General features: G+C 39.0%; 2 protein-coding genes across 5 annotated transcripts in view; one reads left to right on the forward strand and one right to left on the reverse strand.

Annotated features, from left to right (window-relative positions):
- Positions 1 to 451: 451 nt before the first annotated feature.
- On the forward strand, positions 452 to 13,453 carry LOC111862098 (T-complex protein 1 subunit theta). Its single transcript, XM_023847211.2, has 9 exons — positions 452 to 836; positions 1,916 to 2,218; positions 2,702 to 2,900; positions 3,870 to 3,931; positions 5,823 to 5,960; positions 7,807 to 8,052; positions 8,705 to 8,908; positions 10,720 to 10,956; positions 12,801 to 13,453. Exons 1-9 carry the CDS (start codon positions 777 to 779, stop codon positions 12,990 to 12,992), a joined length of 1,641 nt encoding a protein of 546 aa, XP_023702979.1. The 5' UTR covers positions 452 to 776; the 3' UTR covers positions 12,993 to 13,453.
- A 932-nt stretch (positions 13,454 to 14,385) lies between these two features.
- Positions 14,386 to 25,381, reverse strand: part of LOC111862097 (probable glutamate receptor) — an 18,982-nt gene continuing 7,986 nt past the window's right edge. For 2 of the 4 annotated variants that reach the window (XM_023847209.2, XM_023847208.2), the window contains 7 exons: positions 25,044 to 25,150; positions 23,606 to 23,791; positions 22,531 to 22,766; positions 21,238 to 21,452; positions 20,379 to 20,635; positions 18,191 to 18,475; positions 14,386 to 15,088 (listed from right to left, as the gene is read on the reverse strand). In XM_023847209.2, the coding sequence (XP_023702977.1) occupies positions 18,199 to 18,475; positions 20,379 to 20,635; positions 21,238 to 21,452; positions 22,531 to 22,766; positions 23,606 to 23,791; positions 25,044 to 25,150 (1,278 nt within the window). In that variant the 3' untranslated portion in view covers positions 14,386 to 15,088; positions 18,191 to 18,198. Of the gene's footprint in view, positions 15,089 to 18,190; positions 18,476 to 20,284; positions 20,636 to 21,237; positions 21,453 to 22,530; positions 22,767 to 23,605; positions 23,792 to 25,043; positions 25,151 to 25,381 lie in introns of those variants that run through there. The other 2 variants (XM_033750553.1, XM_023847210.2) reach the window with 2 other exon arrangements.

Here is a 25,381-nt window from a genome sequence, read left to right on the forward strand (position 1 = left end):
GTCGTAACTACTCTAGTGTAGCTTGTAAAATAGTCTTGAACTGCTTAAACGTCAGTTGTACGCAGAATTTCTGGCTTCGCCTCCCACAACATTGGAAAACTTTGAACGAAGGTATCCCGGCTGCACCCACGTGTATTATTAGGACACTGAAATTTAAGTCTATGATGACCTGAGCATGTAGCCAAATCGGAGGTAACTACGAATTATTCTGGGTCAAACTTCGTGGAAATAGCTTGCGTGAAAGATCAGAAGTAGGAAAATAAATTTAAGACAGATTTTAGGGAAATCGGTTACGACGATGGGAATTAAATGTAGCTTCAGTTCTTAGAACTGACGGCGATATTGAAAAATACGGGTTCTCCTATTAGAGTATTACTATATTCTCAGTATAACTAAAGAGGTGATCATGAAGACTGAAACAAAGAATACATTATAATGTTCAGAAAATTCAATTGCTTATGGCAAATGTATCGATAGTATTCTGGAATAGTAATCCGTGTTCCGGAAATATATATATACTTTCGATAGTGTAATTCAGGATTCTGATTCACCTCTTTGAGCGCTGTGAGTGTGGTGTCGTTGGGTGTTAACTTCAGAGACGTATGGAACTGTGTCTGTTAAAAGGGATAAAAGTGTAATATAATTTTCACGCAATTTGGTTGGACGTTAAGTGGTGTTAGTCTTGGTCGGTCTTGTTCTTGTGAGTGGACGCTGGTTAGGCGTTCGAAATCCCGTCTTTTCTTTTAAAAGTGTGTTGAAGTATATTTACTATAAACATGGCGTTACACGTGCCTAAGGCTCCAGGTGTGTCGCAGATGTTAAAAGAAGGCGCAAAAGTAAGTTACAGCAACCATGGGAAGCCCACATGCATATATATACAAGGTTTCAGAGGACAGTTGCTTGAATCATGGGTCAGACGTACTACGAAAGCAAGGATAATCATGAAGTTCAGTAGGCATCTTTTGGGATGTCTCGCCGTATACCCCGGTAGAAGTACACCGACGTTACGGAGGAACCTATCTCCGTCCAGTTTCAAGGTCCAAGAGTACCCAGCAGGCAGGTGCTTTGGCATACTCTTCGACTCTGAAAATGGAGGGAGTGCGTATCTCCAGAACGTCAACGAATTTCTGCTGGCTTCACAGCGTCATATACTTTTAGAAGTCCCCGTTATGAGAATTGTAAATCCTGTGTAAGAAGGTATACTTAAAGTTATGATTTGCATGAAAGTATCAGAAAGTTCGCCTGTTTGAAATTCTGTATCTTGTATGTCATTGTGAGGTATGTAATGATTTGAGTAATATATTGTGGATTGATATATAGTGTCTCGTCACGCAAGATATTGAAACTTTTGGGCAGGGGGAAGATGGGAAAGAGCCACCATTTGTACCTTATTACTTCCTTTCCACCTGTGATTACTGTTATGATCATCCCAGTGAAGGAGAATAACAGATAAGAGCAACGGATGGAATTGTAATAAGGCAAATGAGCTGTATGTCCATGTGGTTACAGTAGTAAATACTGATTTAGTGATGTAGTTTAAGCTTACACAACAAGTCATTTAAGAGGGCTGAGGCCAGTGAAAAGATAGGTATGAAGACCAATGAATGATAAGTTAAATACTTTATGCAGATTGAGGGTAGCTCGTCAGTTAATTGAAATAACCAAAGACAGTTCCAAAGGTGAGCACAGCGGAGAAATTCAATGGACATTTAGAATCCCCAACCAAACATGATTCAGAATACAGCACCCGTCTTCCAGGGTTACAAACCAAAGTTTTAACCAGCTACCGCCGACCTTCCTTCAGACAAAATGTAGGAAGGTTTGGTACATAAGGTGTAAAATTTATTTTTGCATGCATTTTCCCAGAAAACTCTTGATTTCATATGAATAATTTTTACATGTTGTTTATTTGCAGTATTTTACAGGATTAGAAGAAACAGTTTACAGGAATATCAGTGCTTGCAAACAGCTTGCTCAAACTCTTCGGACTTCGTATGGTCCAAATGGTATGAACAAAATGGTTATTAATGATTTAGGAAAGTTGTTTGTCACCAATGATGCAGGAACAGTTATCAGAGAGCTAGAAGTTGAACATCCTGCTGCTAAATTGATGGTTTTAGCATCTCAAATGCAAGAGCAAGAAATTGGTGATGGAACAAATTTTGTCATAATATTTTCTGGAGCTCTTCTGGAAGGTGCTGAAGATCTTCTGAGGATGGTATGGTTATGTTGTAATCGCTTTTTAATGTATATATGAACTGTATCTGTTAGCAATGAGGAAAGGTGTTAGCGGAATTGATAGGATGTATTGCAGCAGTAGAGTTACACATTTAGCATTTTACATGCATTATGAATAGGGTGTATCCATCTGTCTGCCTTCCTGTTCTCCAAAATTACTGATCGATTTTGATAACATTGGTTTTGGGGACATGCACTAAAACTTGTTGGGTGTATTTAATTTCACTTCATATCGGTGTGATGTAACCTATACTTCAAGCTGAAATGAGGCGTCAGTTTTTTAAGGAGATTTTTGCATGAAAAAGATTGGTGTGTGCAGTTTACCTTTGCTGATTTGGAATAAATAACATTGTTGTTAGACACTAAGAGTGGGTGATATTTACTGTAGTTATAATAGTGCTTTCCAGCAGAGTGTAATGGCAATGGGGAATGTGTTATTAGCACTTACTTGATATCCTTTTAGGGTCTGACTCCATCTGAAATAGTTGATGGATATGAACTAGCTCTAGAAAAAGCTTTGGAAATTTTGCCCACACTCACATGCTATGAAGTTAAGGACTACAGAAATGAAGCTGAAGTCGAGAAGGGCCTTAGAACCTCAATTATGAGCAAACAGTTTGGTATTGAGGACTTTCTGACAAAGTTGATTGCAAAGGCTTGTGGTAAGTGTGTTCCTTTATAAATTGTTATAAATTGGTGTATCACTGTATGTGTTCAGTATTTAAGAAAGGAAATTTGTGAATAGTGATTTCCATTTCATTTTTTGCATGTAGACAGAATAAGAATGTGGGTATGATTTGGGATGTATGAATAGTATTTGATTTTGATACAGTTTGAGTTTGAAGTTTGAATAGAAGTGTCAATTATAATTCTTTGCCCATATTCATGGGAATTTTCATTCATGTTATCTGCACAGAATTTGTGATGTTTTAATAACATCTACAAAGTGATGCTTCTTAATAAGTCCCATATTTTACATCTAAAACTGCATAATGAGGAGTTTCATAATTTGTATTCTTTGGTAATAATTAGAATGATCAAGTCAAGGAGGATGAGATGGGCAGGACATGTAGCAAGAATGGGAGAGAAAAGGAATTCTTATAGGATATTGGTGGGAAAGCTAGAAAGAAAAAGACCATTAGGAAGACCAAGATATAGGTGGTTGGATAATAATAAAATGGATTGTAGAGAGATAGGATGCAGTGGTATGGACTGGATTGATCTGGCTCAGGATTAGGACCATAGAACACGATAATGAATTTTTGGGTTCCACAAAATGTTGGGAAGTTCTTGAGTAGCTGCATCCTCTGATGGCTTCTGAAGAAGGGCTCAGCTCCATGTGAAGATCTATATTGCATCTGTTTCATATGATGGCCCCTTAAAAGCTGAAGTGGGTGTCAATGTCTGTAGTAGGTTCACTTGCAAGTTTGTGTGGATATTGTAGCAGCAGTAACACGAGACTCATCTTTCTGATTACTGTATGTTTTCTTATGATTTTTGTTGTTCTCTCTTTCGTTTTTGATGTTGACATGTAGGATATGGGCTGTAGCTTACAGAAATATGGGTAAGATTTCTTTTCCTTCTACTGACTGAAGTATTAATTGCAGTTTGTGGTTTATATTTTCATACAGTATCCATCATGCCAGATATGACAACATTTAATGTGGATAATGTCAGGGTGTGTAAGATTTCGGTAAGCATAATTTTGTTTACTCCTTGGAAGTACAATGTTTACTATATGTACCACTTGATTAACATTGCCTACAGTGTGTAATTGTATGTTTCATGTTGGGCAATTTTTTTAAATGTTTATTTTAAGGGCTGTAGATATTTATGACCTAGAATTTTTTAAAGTAATTTCCCTCCAGCTGTTTACAAGGTCCCCAGTGCTTTGACCATTGTTATAAACAATTTTTAAAATCCTGGACAGGAATGTCAAAATTTTTTCACAGATGATTCAGTGTCCTCAGTATCCAAAAAACACTTTCCTTTCAGCACACTCTTAAGTTTTAGAAACAGCCGGAAGACAAGTCAGGAGAGTATGGTGGAGATTGATTTTCCTGCCAAAAACTGCAACACTCGAAGTGAAGAATTTGCCATCATGTTGTGAAGAATCAGCAATCTCTTCAGAATTCTCGCTTGTCCCTCACGGCATGAATAAGCTTTTCAGCACCTCCACATAAAATGTTTGATTAACAGTGGTCCCTTACAGGTACTCATACAAATTCAGAGTGGATGGTACCACTCATGTCAAAAAAGCAGATCAACATTATTCTGATCTTGGACTTTGACATCTGTGGCTACTTTGGCTTGGGGGAATTGTTCAAACTCCACTCCATGGACTTGTGTTTGGCCTCATGATCATACTGATAACACTCATTCTACTCTTTTGATAAATAATTATTGTCTATAAAGTGACTTACCCATATAAAAGTTGTGTAAATAGTAGAAGTTCACAGTGTTGATGTATATATGTGGATGTATTTTTGAATAGCCTCATGTGTAACCACTGTGTTTCCTTGTGTGAAAACTTGAATTTTACTGTACATATGTTTTTGTATTTATATGACATATTCACATTCTACAGTCATTTTGACTAACTTTGGATCCAGGGAATGAATGCAGTATAATCACCTGTCTCTCAGATTTTTGCAACATTTTCATTCATTCGCTTCATTATGGGAAAACCTTGCCTTTTATCGTTCAAATCTTCCCTGCCTTCTCTGAAACGTTTGTGCCATTAAAAACATTACTCTTGGTCATAGTAGATATGCTGTACACTGTTTTTAACATATCTAAAATTTAACTTGGCAATTTCTACATAAAATTTGACATTCACTCTCTGTTCCATCATATGCTTCATTTTCACATCTGGGCAAAGTTGACAGCAAACTGTTATTGTTCAATGAATGCTGAATGCAGCATATCCAGACTTTCCTTGTGAGCTCCGAAATTAACAGTGAGTCTTGAAACTTATTTGCCCGACGTATGCTTCTCAGAATAAGCAGTGGTTATTTCCCCGAGTAGAATTAACCATTTGATCTTTATAATGGAAATGCAGTGTTTTTCCTGTAAGGTGAGAACTAATTTTAAAATTGTATTTAGAAGAAGTTTATGCTTCTTGGCAACTCACCTGAATTTCAGGGCACTGAAGACTAATTCTAAATTGTCGGCAGTTATCTCAGAGAAAATCAGTTATATAATTGTAATCTTTTCCTCGCCTACTTGAATTTATAATGAACTCTTAGAAGTATTTGTTCAACATGCAACAGTTTTATTACCAAATGAACTGAAAGTGTTTAGCTACATTTATTTTGATTGCTAATTATGCAGAAATGAGATGGCATAATGTATTTTTTTTTTTTTGTTAAATGAGCAGGAATAATATGGCCACATTAATTTGTAGGAGTTCATGTTTTTGTCCCTAATTCCTGATATTTACATTTAACAATTTTTCATTCATGTTGTGTTATATTTCATAATTAGCCCATCCAAATATTTTCCTGTAGTCACTAGTCATTACTTTTGCATGTTCTTGGGTAAATATACTGAACTTATATAAAAGAAACCGTTTTGTCTGTCAGGGTTCTGGTGTGCAGAACTCAGAAGTTGTACCGGGAATGGTCTTTAAACGTCAGGTACAAGGTGATGTCACCAAGAAATCTGAGGCAAAGGTGGCGATATATACATGTGCTGTAGATATTATGCAGACTGAGACGAAGGTAAGCAGTGATGTACGTTTGTTGCTCTTAGCTTGCCAGATTACAGAAGTGTGCTGTTAATCTTTGTTGGACATGCTAGTTACTTTTTAAGCCCCATCAGGATATTTTGGTGGTCCATGTGTTACAAAACAATCTGAAGGAGTTAGGTAACAGGTAACACAGTCCTGTTCAGACATGAGGAAGAAAAAGCAGTTTTCACATTTTCTCTTTGGTCTTCCTCTCTCTGTCCCATGACTAGGGCTATTTCCAGTGGTATGCATACCAGCAGACAGTTGATGTATAATGATAAACATGTCAATAGATGCACATCTGCTGGTGCATTGTAAGCTTCAACCTTGAAACAAACTGAACATGAGAGTACTGGGAAACATACAGTAAAACTTGGTTATAGCAACATCGGTTTCTGCGACACCTTGTCTATTGCGTCAAATATTCAATGGTACGAACTAATTCCTCATAAAGCAAATGTTTTTATACCTTGCTTAGTACGACATGCACAAATGCATCAACCTCATATGTAACGTCATTTTCATTCCTGAATTTCTCTGATATCGTGGGAAAGTTCGATGTGTCTGCCCACCCTCACTTTCTCAACTTGCTGACGTGACTGTCCTGGAAGAATACGACCGCGGGCTGCAAGAGGAGCATGGGTTTTATGTGAAAACAAGGGTGTGGGGAGGGACTGCGTGAATAGTGCAAGAGGACACGGCAGGTTGTTAACTGCATTCCTTTCCTAGAATCTCGTCTAACAGGACCTCACATTGTCTACTTACCCTATAGTGTTCCTGCCTAAACCCAGAGAAGTGCAGTAGCGAAAACATGGCAATGAAAAGGAAAGTTTTAAGCATTGAAGAGAAAGTTAAAGTGATTCGTGAAATATTGTGTGTATTGTCAGTGAAAAGCGCTGTAATATGTCTTTGATATTACACATTTGGGCAATTCCACGTTAATGTTACGTTAGTCTGTACGTAACTACGTATTTCACTAAAAAATGAAACATTTTAACTCGGTTTTTGGTAGATTTTTACGTGACTAACATAAGGTTACTGTGGAAGTGCCCATTTCGGTTACGACAACATTCATTTATAACGACACTATTTTTAGGTGCCTTTGATGACGTTATAACCAAGTTCTACTGTATTTAGAAAAAAGGCACTGTTTGTGACTGTTGGTTTGTATTGTTAAATATGCCCAGGGATTTATTCAATGGTCATTCATGTTGCACGTTCATACCAGTTAAAATTTTACTTTATTATTACTATTTCTTTTGCACCATTTAAATTTACTCTGTCATGACACTGTTAGATCATTTAATTTAAATTACCTTCCATTCACCTTCCCCCCCCCTCCCTTTCTTGGTGGGGTGGGACTAAGTTCCTTGTACTGTGGCCACTTCTGGCCTATTGTATCAGCCCCAGATGATAGGTGAGGGTGATTGTGGAGCAATGGGTGGAATGAAGATTGGCAGGGGAAACCGAAGTACTCGGAGAAAACCTGTCCCAGCTCCACTTTGTCCACCACAGATCCCAATTGACCAGACCTGGGATCAAACCCGGGCCACCGCAGTGGGAAGCCAGCGACTAACAGCTTGAGCTATGGCATGGCCCCATTCACTGTTTTATTATGTTAAGTGTGAAGGGATATTTACTTTTAAAATGTTCTACTACTCCAGATATAGCAGAGTTAAGAAATTTCTCCCCCCCCTCAACTAGACTGTGGAAGGATTAACCAAGGAATCCATTGGTTAAGAAGTTGTTATGATGCCAGGAAAGTTGTATGTCTTATAACAGCTTTATGAAAGAAGAGCGTAAAATGAAATTCAGACTGTAACTGATTTTGGTTTCAGGCCACAGTTCTAATCAAGACAGCTGATGAATTGATGAACTTCAGTCGTGGAGAGGAAAACTTGCTAGAGAAGCAAATTAAATCTATTGCTCTTTCTGGAGCTGATGTAATTGTGTCAGGTGCTAAGTTTGGTGATATGGCATTGCATTATATAAACAAGTACAATATGATGGGTGTACATCTGAATAGCAAGTGGGATGTTCGGAGATTATGCAAGGCTGTTGGGGCAACACCATTGCCTAGACTGGTAATAATGGCATTCTTATTTTGCTTTGTGTGCTTTGTGCTGTAGTGAACTAAGTAGGCTTGGTTTGGAATCTTGTCTGTTAATGGTATGATAGAAGAAATTATACGAAAGCATGAAAATATTTGAAGAAAGCAGTCTTCCGGGATTTGGCACCGTGTATATGTGGTGTTAACCGACGTTTCGGAGGAAGGTATCGCCTCCATCTTCAGGGTAGAAGGAAAAATATAAGATATCCACAAGCAGTCTGCTTTTACCGGTTCTCATGGTCTCTTCGCTTGCAAATATCTTATATTTTTCCTTCTACCCTGAAGATGGAGGCGATACGTTCCTCCGAAACGTCGGTTAACACCACATATACACGGTGCCAAATCCCGGAAGACTGCTTTCTTCATAGTCACCGCCGTGAAAGCCTCAAATCTTACATAGTGAAAATATTTAATTACAAACTTCTTTCGCCCTGTCACTGCCAAGCTATGAATGAGTATACTGTATTTGCAACAAATTCTAGGTTAATTTTTGCAATTTTGCAGGTTATTAGTACAGAAGTTATACTTCAAACAGCTTGTATCCCTTTCCTCTTACAGTAACAGTTATAGAATTTCATTACATGAATGAGTAGCAGAGATCTGATTGTCAATTTTCACTCTTACAGACACCACCAACTCTTGATGAACTGGGCTATGCTGCTTCAGTATTTGTTGATGAACTTGCAGATACTTCTGTAGTGGTATTTCATGTTGGTGGCACGGAATCACGGATTGCTACCATCGTAATTCGTGGTTCTACTGACAGTTACATGGATGACATTGAAAGGACCATAGATGATGGTGTCAACACCTTCAAGGGCATAACCAGAGTAAGCTTAGTATACACTTGCAGTGACATGCTGACAATAAACCTGAGGGAATTTAACCAGTTAATTTGTTATAATTGAGACTGGTTAAACATATAACAAATCTTGCAATTTACACTATACATAAATACCATGTTTGTACAAATCTACAACTGTTTATTAATTTTGAATTATTGCATCCAGTAAGGGTATGGCCTGAGTGCAGTGGGGCGTGCAGCATGCATCACAAACCCGTTTGAATATATTGGCGTGTTCTGGGACAGCGTTTTGAGCGGAGCGGGCAGTGTGCTGTACTAGCGTGCAGAGGAGCGTGCAGCGTGCATGTCAAACCAGTTTGTGTTTCAATAGTGTTTGGAGCGTTTGGAAGATGTCTTTTGAGGATATAAATGCTGAACGCTAGAGGTGCACTGAGGACACAGCAGTGGCCCGCTGCTGTCCCTGCCATAAGTTGCCCACGCCCCGCTGCACTCAGGCCGTACCCTGAGTGTAGAATTTCCCATGGGAGTCAGAATAGCTGGTCTTTTTGCCCAAACATTGATATTTGAAAGTTACAGACAACAGGTACAGGAAAACACCATTATATATTGTTAACCCAGTCTCCAGGCCAGTGTTTGATCCTGGGACCTGCCAGATATGAAGCAGATATGCTACCCACTTTATTGTGACCTTCAGTGAATTGCTGGTATTGTTTGCTGAATGAATGCCATTAACATGAAGCTTGTTCCCGTTTCTACATTACAAAGACATGAAATCAGTTATATGCACATCTGTAGATTATATATGAAATTGTTTTCATATGTGAAGAGTTACAGGCATGGTGACTGAAACTTTGAGATTATATCACATAAATTTAGCATAATGTGAATTGATACCGATGAAAACTATGCATATAAATGTAATGACTGTACAGTTATTAATTTACAGTTTTACTATGTGAACCCTCGGGGGCATGCGGTAGTGTAGCTGGTTGAGGCACTATGCTACAGACCGGAGGGTCGCGGGTTCAAGTCCTGATGAGGTCATTGGATTTTTTCAGTTGACCTAATCCTTCCGGCCGCACTATGGCCCTGGGATCGACTGAGCCTCTAACAGAAATGAGTACCAGGAATTAATTAAATAATTTTCCTGGGGAGTAAAGCGTGGCCGGCGCATAAGGCTGACAACCTTACCACCATCTTTGAGCCGATTGTCTAGATAGTGTGGGACCCTCAACGTCTCACAACCCTATGGGCCTTCACGGCCTGTTACAGGGATAGCTTTACTTTTTTTTTACTACGTGAACCCTCTGTATTTTTTATGTGAAAGCTTTAGTTGTATGCTACATATATGTTTTGTGCGTTTATGACTTATTCCTCATCTTGTAGTCATTTTTGACTAACTATTGATCCATGGAATGTAAAAGTAAATTTGTTCCTGTGCTTAATTGATTAAGCACTGTGCCATGAAGACACGAGGGAGTGGAGGTATAGCTGCACAATTCTTGACCTTGGCACCAGGCAGAGGTGAGTTGTCAGCTTCATGGCCCAGCCACTTTACCCCCAAGGAAGGAGCCATAGTACCCACTGGATAGGGGGCAGGTTGGGCTCCAGAGCAGGTCTGGACACTATGCAGAAGAGAAAATCTTGCCCTGTGAGGAACTGAACCTGTGGCCCGTAGCTGTCGTGGAATGTGTCATATATATACAGGAACTTATTTACTTATCTTACTGTACAGCTTGTGTATTTAAGTTGATTTATAAGTTCCTTTAGATTTCTCTGCTATTTCAGTTTTTATTTATATAGGTGTTACATGCTGTATTTGGTTCTTTTGTGTAGGATGGAAGATTTGTTCCTGGTGCTGGCGCCACTGAAATTGAATTGGCACGACAGATTGCAAGCTATGGTGATACACAACCAGGACTAGAGCAGTATGCTGTGAGAAAGTTTTCCACAGCACTAGAAGCCTTTGCTAGGGCTCTAGCTGAGAATACAGGAGTGAAAGCCAGTGAAGTGATCTCAAAACTGTATGCTGCACATGAAGAGGGGAAAAAGAATCATGGTTTTGACATTGAGGTATGAATAAACTCAAGACTGCTGGTGAAGCTGTTAGTGAAACTACACTTAAGGTTTCACTGGGGCACTGTGGATCTGAACACCTACCCCGAGGAAAATGATAAATGGGAAAATTTAACATTGAATTTATTGACTTGGGATGACTGAAATTTAACAGTAAATGAGGGAACATCTTAAGTTGAGGAATATTAAAATGGTTGGTTCACTGTATATTTCAAATTTATATACGTACTCATATACATTTCAGAACTTATAGTTTAAGACACTTTTTCCTCCTTTTGGATCATGTCAGAGTAGTCTAGATACACAAAGAAGAGAGACCCAGCACCATGAAATACACAAGAACTTAGATGGGACTACACATCGAACATAGAATTGCAAAACGGAAGCACGCCAGTTTCCATCAACAATTTTAAACACCTAATGATGCCCATTGTTGGTTGAAACATGTAATGCAATGTACAGAAGCTTTTAAATAAGGTTTAAAAAGACACTATTTTGGATTCTGTATTTCAGTATCCCATTGCAACTGTTCAACTTAACATTCATTATTTATCGTCCGTAAATATTGCAACACTAGTTTATTCGCTACTTAATTTTAATTTTAGTTTAACATTATACACTTTGACACAACATGTTTCGGCCCCAAACGGCCATCTTCAGGTGTCTTGATATGTTACAAATATTGTATTAAATTATGTTAAAACAATGGATGACACTCCATGTGAGGTGAAATGATATGCACCAAAATAAAGTGGGTATAATAGAAACTTTAAAGGATTTTATCTGGTTTTACCTTGAAAAGAGGACTACAGTGTGTGATTTTAACATGGACTAGGACAATGTAGCAGCTTTAACATAATTTAATAAAATATTTGTAACATATCAAGACACCTGAAGATGGCCGTTTAGGGCCTAAACATGTAGTGTCAAAATGTATAATGTTAAATTAAAATTAAGTAGTGAATAAACAAGTGTTGCAATATTGACGGACGATAAATAATGAACATTAAGTTTAAAAGACACATTTTATGTATGTAAGAAACTTCAGTGTTTCACGTAAGATGGTCAGCATTTGTTGAATAATGTCAGAGTTACTTTTTGATTAATTAAATTAATTTTATCATATGATTAAAGAAAAGAACATTTTTTCCCATGCGTATGATAGGGCATGCCCTCATGACAAACTAACCCCCCAATAATGCACACACACAAAGCCAGTCACATGCAGATGTACACATCACCAGTACCTGAACAGTTCAGCACTTCAGCACGGCACCATCACCTGACTGCAGAGTTCATGTTCTTTGACACCAATCAAAAGCTAGTATGAGAGCCCCAAATAGCTTAATAAAACAATGCTGTTAACTTCAGCATTTAATATAACTTATATCAGTATACTGCAACATAAGCCTAATGTTCAGGGGACTCATACCCCAGATAGTGTAAGGTTTTACACACATGAATTGTAAAGTTGTCTTTTAATGAGGTATACCCCATAATGATGGTCTTGTAAGACCAAAACATATGGCGGTCTCTGTAACACAAGTCTACTCAGGCAGTAAATGGGATATATTTGGATGGTAACTTGCATTTGATTTTATACATGTGGTATATTGGGAAATGAATCCCATCAAAATACTTGAATATATTTTTAAGTCAGAAAAGTATACATGTGATGATGGCCCTTTAAAAAGCAAAAACATGTTGGTTGGGTCAAATAGTGTGTTGTAATTGGATAGTACTGTTAAACTGGAATAATGTATTGTATTGGTATGCAAACAAATGTGAAAAGAAATGATAATTTCATTTTAATCCAGTGGTCTCTTTAATTTATGTTTCAGGGAGAAGGGGCTGCAATTAAAGATGTTGCTGAAGCTGGAATTCTTGACCTATACTTAACAAAATTCTGGGGCTTGAAATATGCTACAAATGCTGTTAGTACCATTCTGAAGGTTGATCAGATTATTATGGCAAAACGTGTAGGTGGTCCCAAACCACCATCAGGAGATCGTGGGGCTGCTGATGATGACTAATAAATTTTGGATGTCTCCTGACTTTCATTTCTCTTCAGCTGACACATTTGATGTTACATAGAACTGACCTGTGTTGTTAAAAAAAAAATGCTGAGTAAATTTTGGATGGCTGCTCCTTACCTTAATTTATCTTTAGGTGACCCCTAACATTTGATATTATATAAAACTAACCTGTGTTAAAAAATTGTAACAAACTGTTTATTTTTTATTTTCATTCTTTGTTGTCATTCATAGTGATTGTAATAATATAAATAATTTGCAAAATTAAAAGAATTTACATTCCTGATGCATCTCTTTACTAAAGGGTGATGTATTTACATTTTTAGTCTGATTCCTTTATTGTGAAAAAATGAAAGTAGCCTTTTAAGTTCACTTTGGCATGTGTCTGTATGTGCATCCCCCCCATCATCATCATCATCATCATCATTTGAATGCCTAAACCAATCTTCATGAAACCTGGTATGTACTCTTGTATCATGGCATCTGAGGCAATCTCGACAGCTTGCTTCATAAATCCCTCCCATCAGTAATATCAACATTACAGCCTCTTAGATTGCTGAGGCAAAATCTTAATATTACTTGAATGCCTCTACCCGTCTTCATGACACTTGGTATGTATGTCATGCCACATAAAGCTGTCCCAACAACAAACTTCACTGATCGCCCCACTTAGTAATTCTAGCACTGCAGCTTCTCAAATTTCTTTGATAATAACCTTAATAATGCTTGAATGCCTGATCATCATGCTACCTTAACCTATCTCAATCGCATGCTTCGTACATCCCTAACATCAGTAATACCAACAATACAGCCTCTCAAATTGCTGAGGCAAACCTAGGATTGCATGAACATCTATACCAGGCTTCATAAAACTGTCTACATGTATCATGCCACATTAAATTATCTCAGGGCATACTTCATATATCACTCCCATCAGTAATACCAACACTGAAGCCTCTAAAATTGTTGAGGTAATAACCTTAATAGTATTTAATATATCATTCCTGTCAGTAATACCAACATTGTAGCCTCTCAAATTATTGAGGTAATAACCTCAATAGTACTTTAATGTCCAAACCAATCTTCATGAAACTTGGTATGTATATCATTCTAGCTCAGTGTACTTAATATATCATGAAGGAAGCAGTCTTCTGGGATTTGGCACCGTGTATATGTGGTGTTAATGTGCCAAATCCCAGAAGACTGCTTTCTTCATAGTCACCGCCGTGAAAGCCTCAAATCTTAATATATCATTCCTGTCAGTAATACCAACATTGTAGCCTCTCAAATTATTGAGGTAATAACCTTAATAGTACTTCAATGCCCAAACCAATCTTCATGAAACTTGGTATGTACATCATATATCACTCCTATTAATAATACCAACACTGTAACCTCTTGGAAATATATTCATTATGCATACATACATACTGAAGTTTTCTTTCTACTTGTATCAGATACCCAAATTATAATGAAAGGAAAATAGACAGTTATTGCCAGAATTTTTTGTTTTTTATAACTTGGATGATGCAACAGTTCAAAATGCTGTACTGTTGACTATTCTTTGACTTACAAATCAGCACAGTTGGGTACTGTGGTTATTCAAACACTGAACTGCTTCTTTTAGTGGATCTCTTAATGTATCAGTTTTGATGGGCTGGGCCCCTGCAGCTGTTACCCTTCTCCACTTATGGAAAAGATGATATACTTTCCTCAAAGATGGATTTAGAGAACCATCAGCAAGGTTAATGTCTGCATTTCCATTAAGCTTAATTTTCATTTCATGAACTTCACATGCTTCAATAGGAGTCAGGCCATCCCTGAAGTAGCATTCAAACTCTTCTGTAACTTCTTGGCTTATTCTCAGATATTTTAACACACTGTCACATTGAACATGGTGGTTGTGCTTCAGCACCAAATGCATAACTGCACTTAAAGGAGGGTCCCTTCTCAAATATTTATCCTTCCGTTTAGTGTTTCTGTTGAGCTTCTTAACTTTTATGTCAATTTTGGCCTTGCAGTCTGTGGAGCGTTGTGAATCCTTGGACTTGTTTCTGTTGCTTAAGTGGCACATCCACATTTTGTGAAAAACAGACCTGTGTGGTACAAAATGAACATTAGTACACATGTTCACATAAAGATTTGAAGGGCATCATATTTATGTACACATAAATTGCTTTCATTTTAACAAAGCTGCACTTTTTATGGGTGTGGAGGGATTAGGTTGTACAGAAAACAAATTTCTATAAACTGTCAGCAAATCTGTGTTTTATCTACATTCACCTGGACCAGCATATTTAAACATTTCTGTCATAGTCACTGAAGTCGATTCTTAAAATGAAAATGAAATAAACTTCATAAAATCAAATATGAATATAAAATAATAAAAATGCTAATCAAAACCGATCAAAAAGTTCGTGAATGTTTTCAGCAAAAGGTGAACAACACTGTACTTGCAACAGTCTTCATGTCTGAGTGCACAGGCAGGGGCAGACTCTTGGCATGTACACAGTGTGAAAGATGCCAACGTCCTTTCAGGCAAATTTTATTTGCGAAACTCTGAATGCCAGATCGTACCATTTAAAGAGTAAGAGTGTCTCACAAATGACAATATCAGATAAGCATATGGCTAGAGGCATTATTAAATTAAGTCCAGTGGAATGTAATGTGATTCTGCATGGGTAGACTCTCAGCTTCACTCTGTTCATGCAGCGTGACTGGTATATAGGAATTATATGCAAAACAAATGCATCAGCCTTTGTAGAATTTAGTAAGTCAGACTCGACTGGCCTTGTTTTCATTAGTCTGCTTCCTGGCTGCAGGGACAAGGAATTTTTTAAGGAGGGCCAACAGCCACTGGTGTATGAACTATGAAATAACAAGTAGCTACTATTCCAGATACTGTACTAATCTACTGGCGCTGGAAGTGACAAAGACCAACTGCCAAGTCGATTAGTACAATCAACCCCTTCACAGAATTATCTGTTCATTTTATTGTTATGATTAAAAAAAACAATGACAAGAAGCTTCTGACATACCTGAACGGTGTCGTCATTACTTTCGCAACAATCCATTTCGTTCTGCTTTTTGATTCATAGGCTTTCAGCCAGCGTTCACAATCTTCCTTATTTTGGAGGTTAGCTCGAATTAGAAGGTATTTCTTGCTTATGTTTGATTCTTTATTATCAATATCGTAGACAAATTCACTGGGGAAGTCGTTCAACGAAAACTCAGTATCCATTTTAAGCCGTAATCCACCCCATGCGAATTTGTATTTTATATTTTTATAAAAAAAATAGGTTATGAAAGTAATAACAAACGTAAACAAATCCACGTTTAGGATTTGTGTTCCGGCATTAACAGTGCCATCTACACGTATATTCTTAATTTCCAACTTGTTTACATTGGACTATCCTGCTCCTGTGCACCTGCTTTTAAGTGGCAGATTTTATCTTTTTCATGTATAAACGAGCCATGTAGTCCCGTCCGTCCCGTCCAAGTAACTGTATAGGTAAGGTAAAAGTAAAGTTGTCCCTATGCTTAACTAATTAAACACAGCGCCATGATGGCGTATGGGGGGAGAGGATGTACAGATCCATAACTACAATAACTACATTTTGCGGGCCAGTATCCACTCATCCATTCATCCTTCCATCCATCTGTCAATCCCACTATTCCCGTTGCTCTCACTAATAGCATAGGGCATCCATGAAACGCTTTGTTTCATTTCAGTTTCTTAACCTTAGACAGTCGGTAGGGCTTCCTGGACGGGGGATCAGCCAGACGTAAGGCCGCTACCTACACAGAACAACACAAACAAAGAATAAACACAGGCAACTATGCCTTGAGTGGGATTCGAATCCATGATTCCAGCATTCGAACAGACGAAGACATTTCATATCTTAGATTGCGTAGCCACTGTGATCGGCCGGACCGGTGCCACCGCTCTGAGCGAAAACTAGAAATCATCTCTATTGTCGTTTGCATTAAGGGTGTGTGACTATAGACGGGGTTTGGATCGGTAAATGGATTTACTGACCAGTTATACACACGACTCGAAACTGCAAGTAATTACAGCGCTGTCGCTAATCTCCACACTTTACAAATCACCATATTGCCCGCTAAGCCATTTTCCAGCCTGCTGTGTCTTTATCAGCCGTATCCTGGCAACGACTTCTAATAGTGTAGATTCTTCAGCTCCATACGCTCAGGTTGACTTCACAAAGTCATAGTCAAAGTCGCATTGCGAATGACTATCAGTCAGTCAGTAAGTCTTGATGTCGAACTCCATCTGGAACTCGTGACCAGATACTTATTACTGTTTGACAGTTACGGTCTCATTTCTCTAACGAGAGAACGGGTTTGTCTTTTGTATATGCTGCTGGTCCTTCTCAGCGCAGTCTTACTCGGGTCCGAGTCCCTTGGGACTCGCGTCCATATTTTACTGTCTCAGGTTTGAGACTTCCCTTTTCGTCGCCTCCTACGACTCGCACGACCACGGCGGAGGTATTTGGCCCCGCCTCCACACGGGTTTTGTCTTCACAAAGTCAAAGTCACATTGCGACTGACCGTCAGTCAGTCAGTAAGTCTTGGTGTCGAGCCCCAGATGGGGCTTAATTATTACTGTTTGACAGTTACGGTCTCGTTTCTCTAACGAGAGAACGGGTTTGTCTTTTGTATATGCTGCTGGTCCTTCTCAGCGCAGTCTTACTCGGGTCCGAGTCCCTTGGGACTCGCGACCATATTTTACTGTTTCAGAATTGAGACTTCCCTTTTCGTCGCCTCCTCCGACTCGCAGGGTCACGGTTGAGGTATTCTACCCCGCCTCCACACGGGGTTGTCTACTCTCTTGTCTTCACATCCCCAACTGTCAACCTTACAATGACTTTGCACGGACGGAGTATAAAACACCGTTTCCAACAGCAGCTCTATTGTTGTGTTCGTATTCGTTGATCGAGAACGTTTTCATCGATCCGTTGTCTAGAAACGGGTTGCACAACACCGTTGTTTATTCGCTTATTGCACATCAATAACTGTACACGCCACAGTATGATTCGCGGGTGTGATTCATGATATGTTGTCAGAAGAACAAAGTTCCTTAATCCGTCTGCCGGTCCCATTCTTCCCAAACACTTTTGGTACTTAAAATAACGATGCTTTCGCATCAAACTGAAGCAGGCACAAGAAGATTCACTTACCTCTGCCATTAAACCCGGAAGAACAGGTGCTGTGTTTGCAACTGCTTGCTGAGGTGTCCTGACCATGTGTTTCGTTGCTGAATTTGTTTCTGCCACCAGCTGAAAGCAGTTTCGGCCAGTAAGAGCGCCAGAGAAATAGTAACGCCTCCTGATAAAATGGTCAACAGTGGCGATATCTGCCCAACACTAACGCTGGTCCACGTGTTATGGGCCTCGGGCACATGGGCCGCCCACGAGTCCAGCTTGTGTTTGCGCAGTACGCCGCCAGATTGCATCAGCGAGATCCTGCGGACAAGTGACAAGTTTCGAAAGCTGTAGGGTTGTTTCCTACAATCTTGAGATCAAAGCAAAAGATGGGAAGAAACGAGGAAAGAGAAGATGCTCGTAAGAAGAATTGGCCCTCATGGCTCGTTATGTGTTCAGAAATCGAACTCAGAAGGGGTATATTGTCGTTTTCAGTTCAACACCAGGAAAATCGCGTTTCGGTCCAACTTACGGGTGCAAATGTTTTGAAACTGAAACGAAAGAAATGGAATATAGTAAATGCCGTAAGTATTCATGTTAGACGGTAAAATCACGCGGATCTTCCACAGTACTTACTTACTCATGGAGCTGAGCCCTTCTGGAGGAGCCGCCAATTCTGCAGCTACTCAAGAATTTCCCAGTATTTTATGGAACCCGAAGGTTCATTACCGTGTTCACAAGAGCACTCCACTGGTCCCCATCCTGAGAAAAATATAACACTTATTTACCCGTGACGCATAACAAGAATGTAATACTGGAGGATTAGGTAAATTAAAAACATTCACCTCATCGGGATTCGGTCCCGCGACCTTCCTGCTTGTAACATAGTGCCTTTTTTTTTAATTCGCTTAGTAGGGGGTGGAGTCCAACTGGGTCCATTCGGCACGGCGGCCACTGATTGGCCTATTGTAGCCTGCCCTGGGTGATTATGATGATGGAGAATTTGGTAGAATGAAGATTGTCAGGGGAAACCGAAGTACTCGGAGAAAACCCGCCCCAGCGCCATTTTGTTCACCACAAATCCCACTTGACCAGACCCGGAATCGAATCCGGGCCGCCGCGGTGGGAAGCCAGCGACTAACCGCTTGAACTTTGGCGCGGCCTGCATAGTGTCTTAAACTACGCTACCGCGGGTCCCGACACCGTCATTAATTAAATAAATAAGCAGACTCCGCTCTTTTAATGGGCCTGCAGTTTTTAAAAGCCTAGGCCTTACTAAATATATTTGAAGCAGGGGTGTGTAGGGTTTCCAGTGTCGTGCTATTCAATGCCGAAGGGATAGAAAACCGTACTTGAAAATACGCATCTTAGTTGAGAGCACGTTGTCGAATAAGCCAAAATATATTCTTCTGAAATTCTTCACATAATTTATTTTCGGTTTACACAAGTGGAAAACTGCTACGAAGCATATTAATGAATGAAGAAATGAATTTTCTAAATTGAAATTATCTTAAAAATGTCGGATGAAAACCTCGTGACTATAGTCACGGAACCGTTGGTTCCGTAAAAGGCAGGGGATTTATTGTCCGGCTGAGCAACCATCAGTTAAGAGTACTTGTACGAGTCGCACATATATACATTTTGATAATTGTTTCATTTCCTTAAAGTTATTAATCATTTTATTAATGAAGAAAGTCGTAAAGCAGCGCTAAACATAAAGTTCGTAAATAATTTACGCTGAGTTTCTCTGCGAAGCTTCACCAGAAGAAAAGTACAAGTGTAGTGCAGTGTAGTGTGCGCTTCGCCTGTAAGGCAGCACATATGCTATTATAACAATTATTCCGGCTTCCAGTTTTATGCAAAATAAAAAAAGTGATATTATAGTACGCCGGTCACGGTAGCCAAGCGATCAAGGTCATGCACTGTCTTCGCTCGCTCGGAAGTCAGGATCGTGGGTTCTATTCCCACCCAAGTTATGGAAGTTTAGTGTTTGTATGTGTGTGTGTGCGTTTTTCTGTGTTTGTGTACGGGTAGAGGCCTTGCGACGAGCTGATCACCCGCCCAAGGACTCCTACCGAATGTCTAAGATCTATTAAACCGAATAGGAACGGAGAGTTTCATGGAGGTAGACCAAGGCCAAAATTTGGGGGGGAAAAGTTATAGTACACAATTCCTTGTTTACATGTACTACAAACAGATGAACTAACCGAAGACAAACACTTACTGATGATTAATCAAACGCCTGTAAGGGTTGTTGTAAGTGACTATCATAGCTAAATTTAAAATGTGGCTGTATGTTAGAAAGGCGATATTGCAGTCTATTGAATCTCCGACTTCTTTCACAGCCTCAACACTTGTCCAGAAGGCGTACTTGGCGTTGCAGACGCGCTGTAATCCTTCCAAGCTTGTGTTGACAATATTCTTGGGGTCCGGTACGATCTTGCTTTCATATATTTCTTTTGTGATTCCGTGTTCTGAATTCTGTAAAATAGAAACGCTTGTCATTCAGAGGTCACAGATATCATTACAATAAAGCTCAACTAAATGACTTAGGATATTTTCACGACTATAGGAATTCCTTTAGTATGGATAGCGTTAGTTATATTTAGCACTGTGGAAAGTCGCTGAATGGAAGCTGCAATATTCCACTTCTTGGACAAAACATATAGCATATACAGAAATAATTTTATATATCTGAAATATTTATATTCGCACCTTGTAACTGCACAGAATTACTCTGAGTAGCGACAGTCAAAGTCAAATTCCGCATCAAATATTTTATATATTATAATTGCATCATACACAACGCCGATGCGGAAATCTGAAGTTATATCTAAAAAATCTGTAACAGCAGCAAACATGACGCACATTGGAAATTCTGAGATTATTTCTAAATTATGTAAAGTATCCGAAATCAGCGCTGGTTGGAAAATTGTGCATAGAATTGGGCCTTTACATAGTATAATAATTATTTGATAGCTTTTGTTAGTCTGGCCATTTATATGAAGCATTCGAAGGAGACGAGGCGTCGTGAATTCTCCCCAGAGCTATCCATTTCATAATACTCGGAAGGTTAGTCTTACACCTCTGATAATCCTGAGATACTTTTCCATCATTCCCAGTTCGTAAGAGCGATCTTTGGCAAGGGCCTCTAGAGTCTTGACGGGGGGTTCCTTGTTCTGGATCGTCAGGAACGAGATCAGAGTAGCTGAGTAGGCGGCAAGCACCACTACGGCTGTTACGTACCCCAGCCAGTATACCAAGCGACACGCGCAAGACTTAGGTGTCACGTCATGGCCTGCAGACAGAGACAGATCTATAAGACTGCGTTGTTGCTGAACATTGTCGGAGAATTCCAAATTTGAGACATACTGACCCATAATAAAGTCCACAAATCGATAAACAGGCTGTACGCAAGCTTCATAAATTATACAGAATGTCATCGGAAATTTCGTGAAATGCAGTCTGGAATAAAACCGTCCCATTATTATTATTATTATTATTACTGCGACATTTTTGCAGCTCTCATCTAAACGAGTAAAGCATGACTCGCATGCAGTACAGGCCTAGAGTACCTTACAATTCAGTGAGAGGAGAAGAAACCCCGGACTTCCTGAAGATGGCAGCGTTAGAGGTATAAGCTCATAGGTTTTATAGTGATTTTATGAAGTGAATGGACTATTCATCTAAAGTGGAGTATATATTAAAATATAGAAAACCATAATTTCAGTTCTTTTTTGGTCTGTTACCCTAAGAAAAGAACATACGAGTACATTGATAATATCTGAGGGGTAGGGAGAATGCTTGGACCTAAGCGAGTGAAAGCGGCAGGAGGATAGAGGCCTGCATAATAAGGAACTGAATAATTTGTACTCGTCATCAGTCATTAAGGCGATGAAATGAGAAAAATGTGAGGCGTGGTAGACACAATAAATGAATAGAGTTTGGATAAAAAAAGATCTTAAGGGAAGGAACCACATGTGAGACCTAGGTATAGATGGAAGGATTATATTAAGTTGGATCTCAAGGCCATAGAGTGTTGACGGGATTTATGTTAATCCAGTATCTGTTTCCTGTGAATATGTCAGTAAATCATTGTGTTCCATAACGAATGTCAATTCCTTAAGATGGGCTTGCACCATGGAGTTATTTGGATGGATCATAGTTTCGCAGGAACTGTGACCAGGACAGGAATGCCACGTTTTGCAAATTAACACGAATTTTACATTTAATTAGGCAGCTTCTGAAAATGGATGTCTTTCAAGAAGAACGTTTAATAAAAACATATGTTGATTTTAAATGATAAGGTTGAAAACGGTAACTGTTAGAATGGAATAAGGAGCACATAATAATTGATACATAACGTTAGTACTTACCTTGTTGACAGAACATGCTGAACACATAGAAAATGGACACCAAGAAAGTGTATTGTTTCGGTGTCTCATACTCAGGGTAGGCCAGGCGTTGTCCCACGTAGTGGAATAGTGACAGACAGCCTGCTATTACCAAGATGCAAGCAATCAAGCCGAACCAAAGAGAGGGATGAAATGGTCCGAAGAAATGGTTCCACGCCATGTCTTCGTTGGCAGCCGGTTTCATTACTATTACAAACCTGTGGAGATCTTGGCATTACTCAACAAGAAGTTCGTGCTCAAATCAACTCTGAAGTGTAGAATATTCCTTGAAAACTGATAGTTGTTTAAATGGTTAAGAAGTTCTGCTCTCATCGGACCCAAAGACTGAATAAGGATTTCACAAAGATCCTCCATTGGATCCTGTCATGGGCGAGTTTAATCCAATCCATTCCTTCACATCCTATTTACCTAAAATCAATGCTAATATTATTCTTCCACCTAAGATCAAGTCATACGGACTCTTCAGGTTTCAGACTGGAATATTGTATGCTTTTTTTGTTTCCCATGCGTGCTACAGTCCCACTTATCCAAATTCATTGGCATGGTAATCACAGAACTGTATTAGATGAAGGGTTCCTAATATGAAGATCCTCATTTTGTGGGCTAATTTTCTCAAATCTACGTTTATTTATGTCTTAATTTACTTTGTTCTCAAATGCCCTTAATTCATGTTTCTTGATTTAGGATGAGAGGCCAAGTTTTACTTTCATGTAATGCAACAAGTAAAATTGTAATTTGTGTTTAAACTTTAGGCACCTAGACAGGAGACATTGAACTCAGTGATAATAAAAATTGCCTTAATTTAATCAGCTCTTAATTTCTTTATTGTTGTAAATACTTTCTTGTTGTAACTTTTCTACGTAGATATTTAGTGAAGTCCATTGAACAGTTTCGGAAAAGCAACCAGGTTGGCTCTTAGGAAACTAGTTGCAATTATGTGAAGTGGATGGAGCTGGCCCAGGATGGTATTCACTGGAGAGGTTTTGAGGCCTCTCATATGCTAGTCTTAGTGAAATATGTGACTGGTGGCACGTACTTGCTCCTGTGCATGAGATACGTGTAGTCCACAATTTTGGCTCGCTCGCTGACAGTGTGAAGAGCTGCCACAGCGATGTCGTATTTCCTTCTGCGCACATCGGCCACCATCTTGTTGTAAGGGTCCGTTTTTCTTCCGTCCACTTCGTACTTGTTTAATCCTGGCTCTAAGTAAGTAAAGTTGGTTCTGTAAGTTAAGCACAGACATCTAATCTTATATTCAGATATTTTAATGTTGAGCTTATTTTAATTCTGAACTAATTAGCTTCACAATGCAGCATCTTTCTTCAAATCTGTCGGCAAAGCAGTGAATTTCCTGCTTATAAACAAACTGAGAGGTAATTACTAGTTTTTCGGTCATAATTGACCGTCTTCAGGGAGGATACCAGATATGTGAGGAAACTTTACAATTTGTGTATGTTAATAATATGTTCAAAATGTTAAATCTAATATTATATTAAAGCTCATTGATGTGAACCGTTGTTTAAGGCCACTACTTCGGTAACGGACGCGTCGTATTCATGCGAATTGCTCTATCATCCTCATTCTTTACAGTCTCTGTAAATATAACATAAATATTAGCGTCCATTGTTTATCTTACGTCAAAATTGCAACACTTTAATGGATCGGAGAGTCTTGTGATCGAAAACGCTGGGGAATATCGATGTTGAAATTTGATTGTCAAGTTTTAAGCTGAAGGATTTTTTTAGGTATGAAATAAGTAGACGATATTCGAGCCTTTTTGTTTTTGTTTTTGTGCATTTAAATACACACTCAGTAGCTGAGATTGTGTAGCGTAGAATGATAAGATGAAGAGCGGTTAATGAACTCAAATGGATATGGGAGGAAGCGATTAGGATCTATTTAAGATATTGATCCGGAATTTGCCTGGAGAAGCTGACAGTTTGTCTGCGAGCCTAGATTTGAACAAGGTACATTCTGAATACGAAGCAGGAGTGCTTTCCTCTCGACTGGGACGTTCCTTAATTTGGGCTGTAGCGGTATTGAATAGGAATCGATAATTCTTAATTTGCACCTATATTATTTTTTCCTTGGCACTACAGCCCCAGTGGGCCTAGGCCTACCTCCATGAACTTCTCCGTTCACTTCGGTTTTTCTAGATCTTACACATTCTGTAGGACTCCTTGGGCGGGTAATCACAAACACAGAAAAACGCTCACACACAAACTAAACATCCATGCTCTGAGTGGGATTCGAACCCATGATCCCGGTTTCCAAGCGAGCGAAGACAGTACATGCCTTAGACCGCTCGGCTACCGTGACCGGCTTTGCAACTATATATGTACAATGCACATATTTCTCTAAATTTAGTCTTATTAGCACAAAGCAATTTACTAGGCACCTCCTCTTGAGCTTAGAAGGGACCTACACAGAAATTATGCTTATTTTGGTTTTGTTGCATCATTTCAGATACTCACTTGAAATTCAGTTTCTCCTCAAAGTCTTTCCACACGAGACCAAAGAACCCCCCTGTCATGTTGTGAGAGCCATCAGGGTTGGATGAAAGCGAGACGTATGGGAGATCCTAGAAATCATTCAAATAAACACTCAGAAATACAGTAACACACGTACATTTCAAAAGCATTATTAATAGCGTCGTTAAGACATTTCAGTTTTCTTCTACTTAAAGACGCTGTCAGTTGAAAGTAATAATTCATATTCGGAGCATTTCGAGAAAATAGAAATAATAATAATAATAATAATAAAACATTTCATCATCAGTAATGGCCTAATACGTTTTTTGTTTTACGTGAAA

This window comes from Cryptotermes secundus, unplaced genomic scaffold (assembly GCF_002891405.2).
Source record: "Cryptotermes secundus unplaced genomic scaffold, Csec_1.0 scaffold645, whole genome shotgun sequence".
Classification (NCBI taxonomy): Eukaryota; Metazoa; Arthropoda; class Insecta; order Blattodea; family Kalotermitidae; genus Cryptotermes; species Cryptotermes secundus.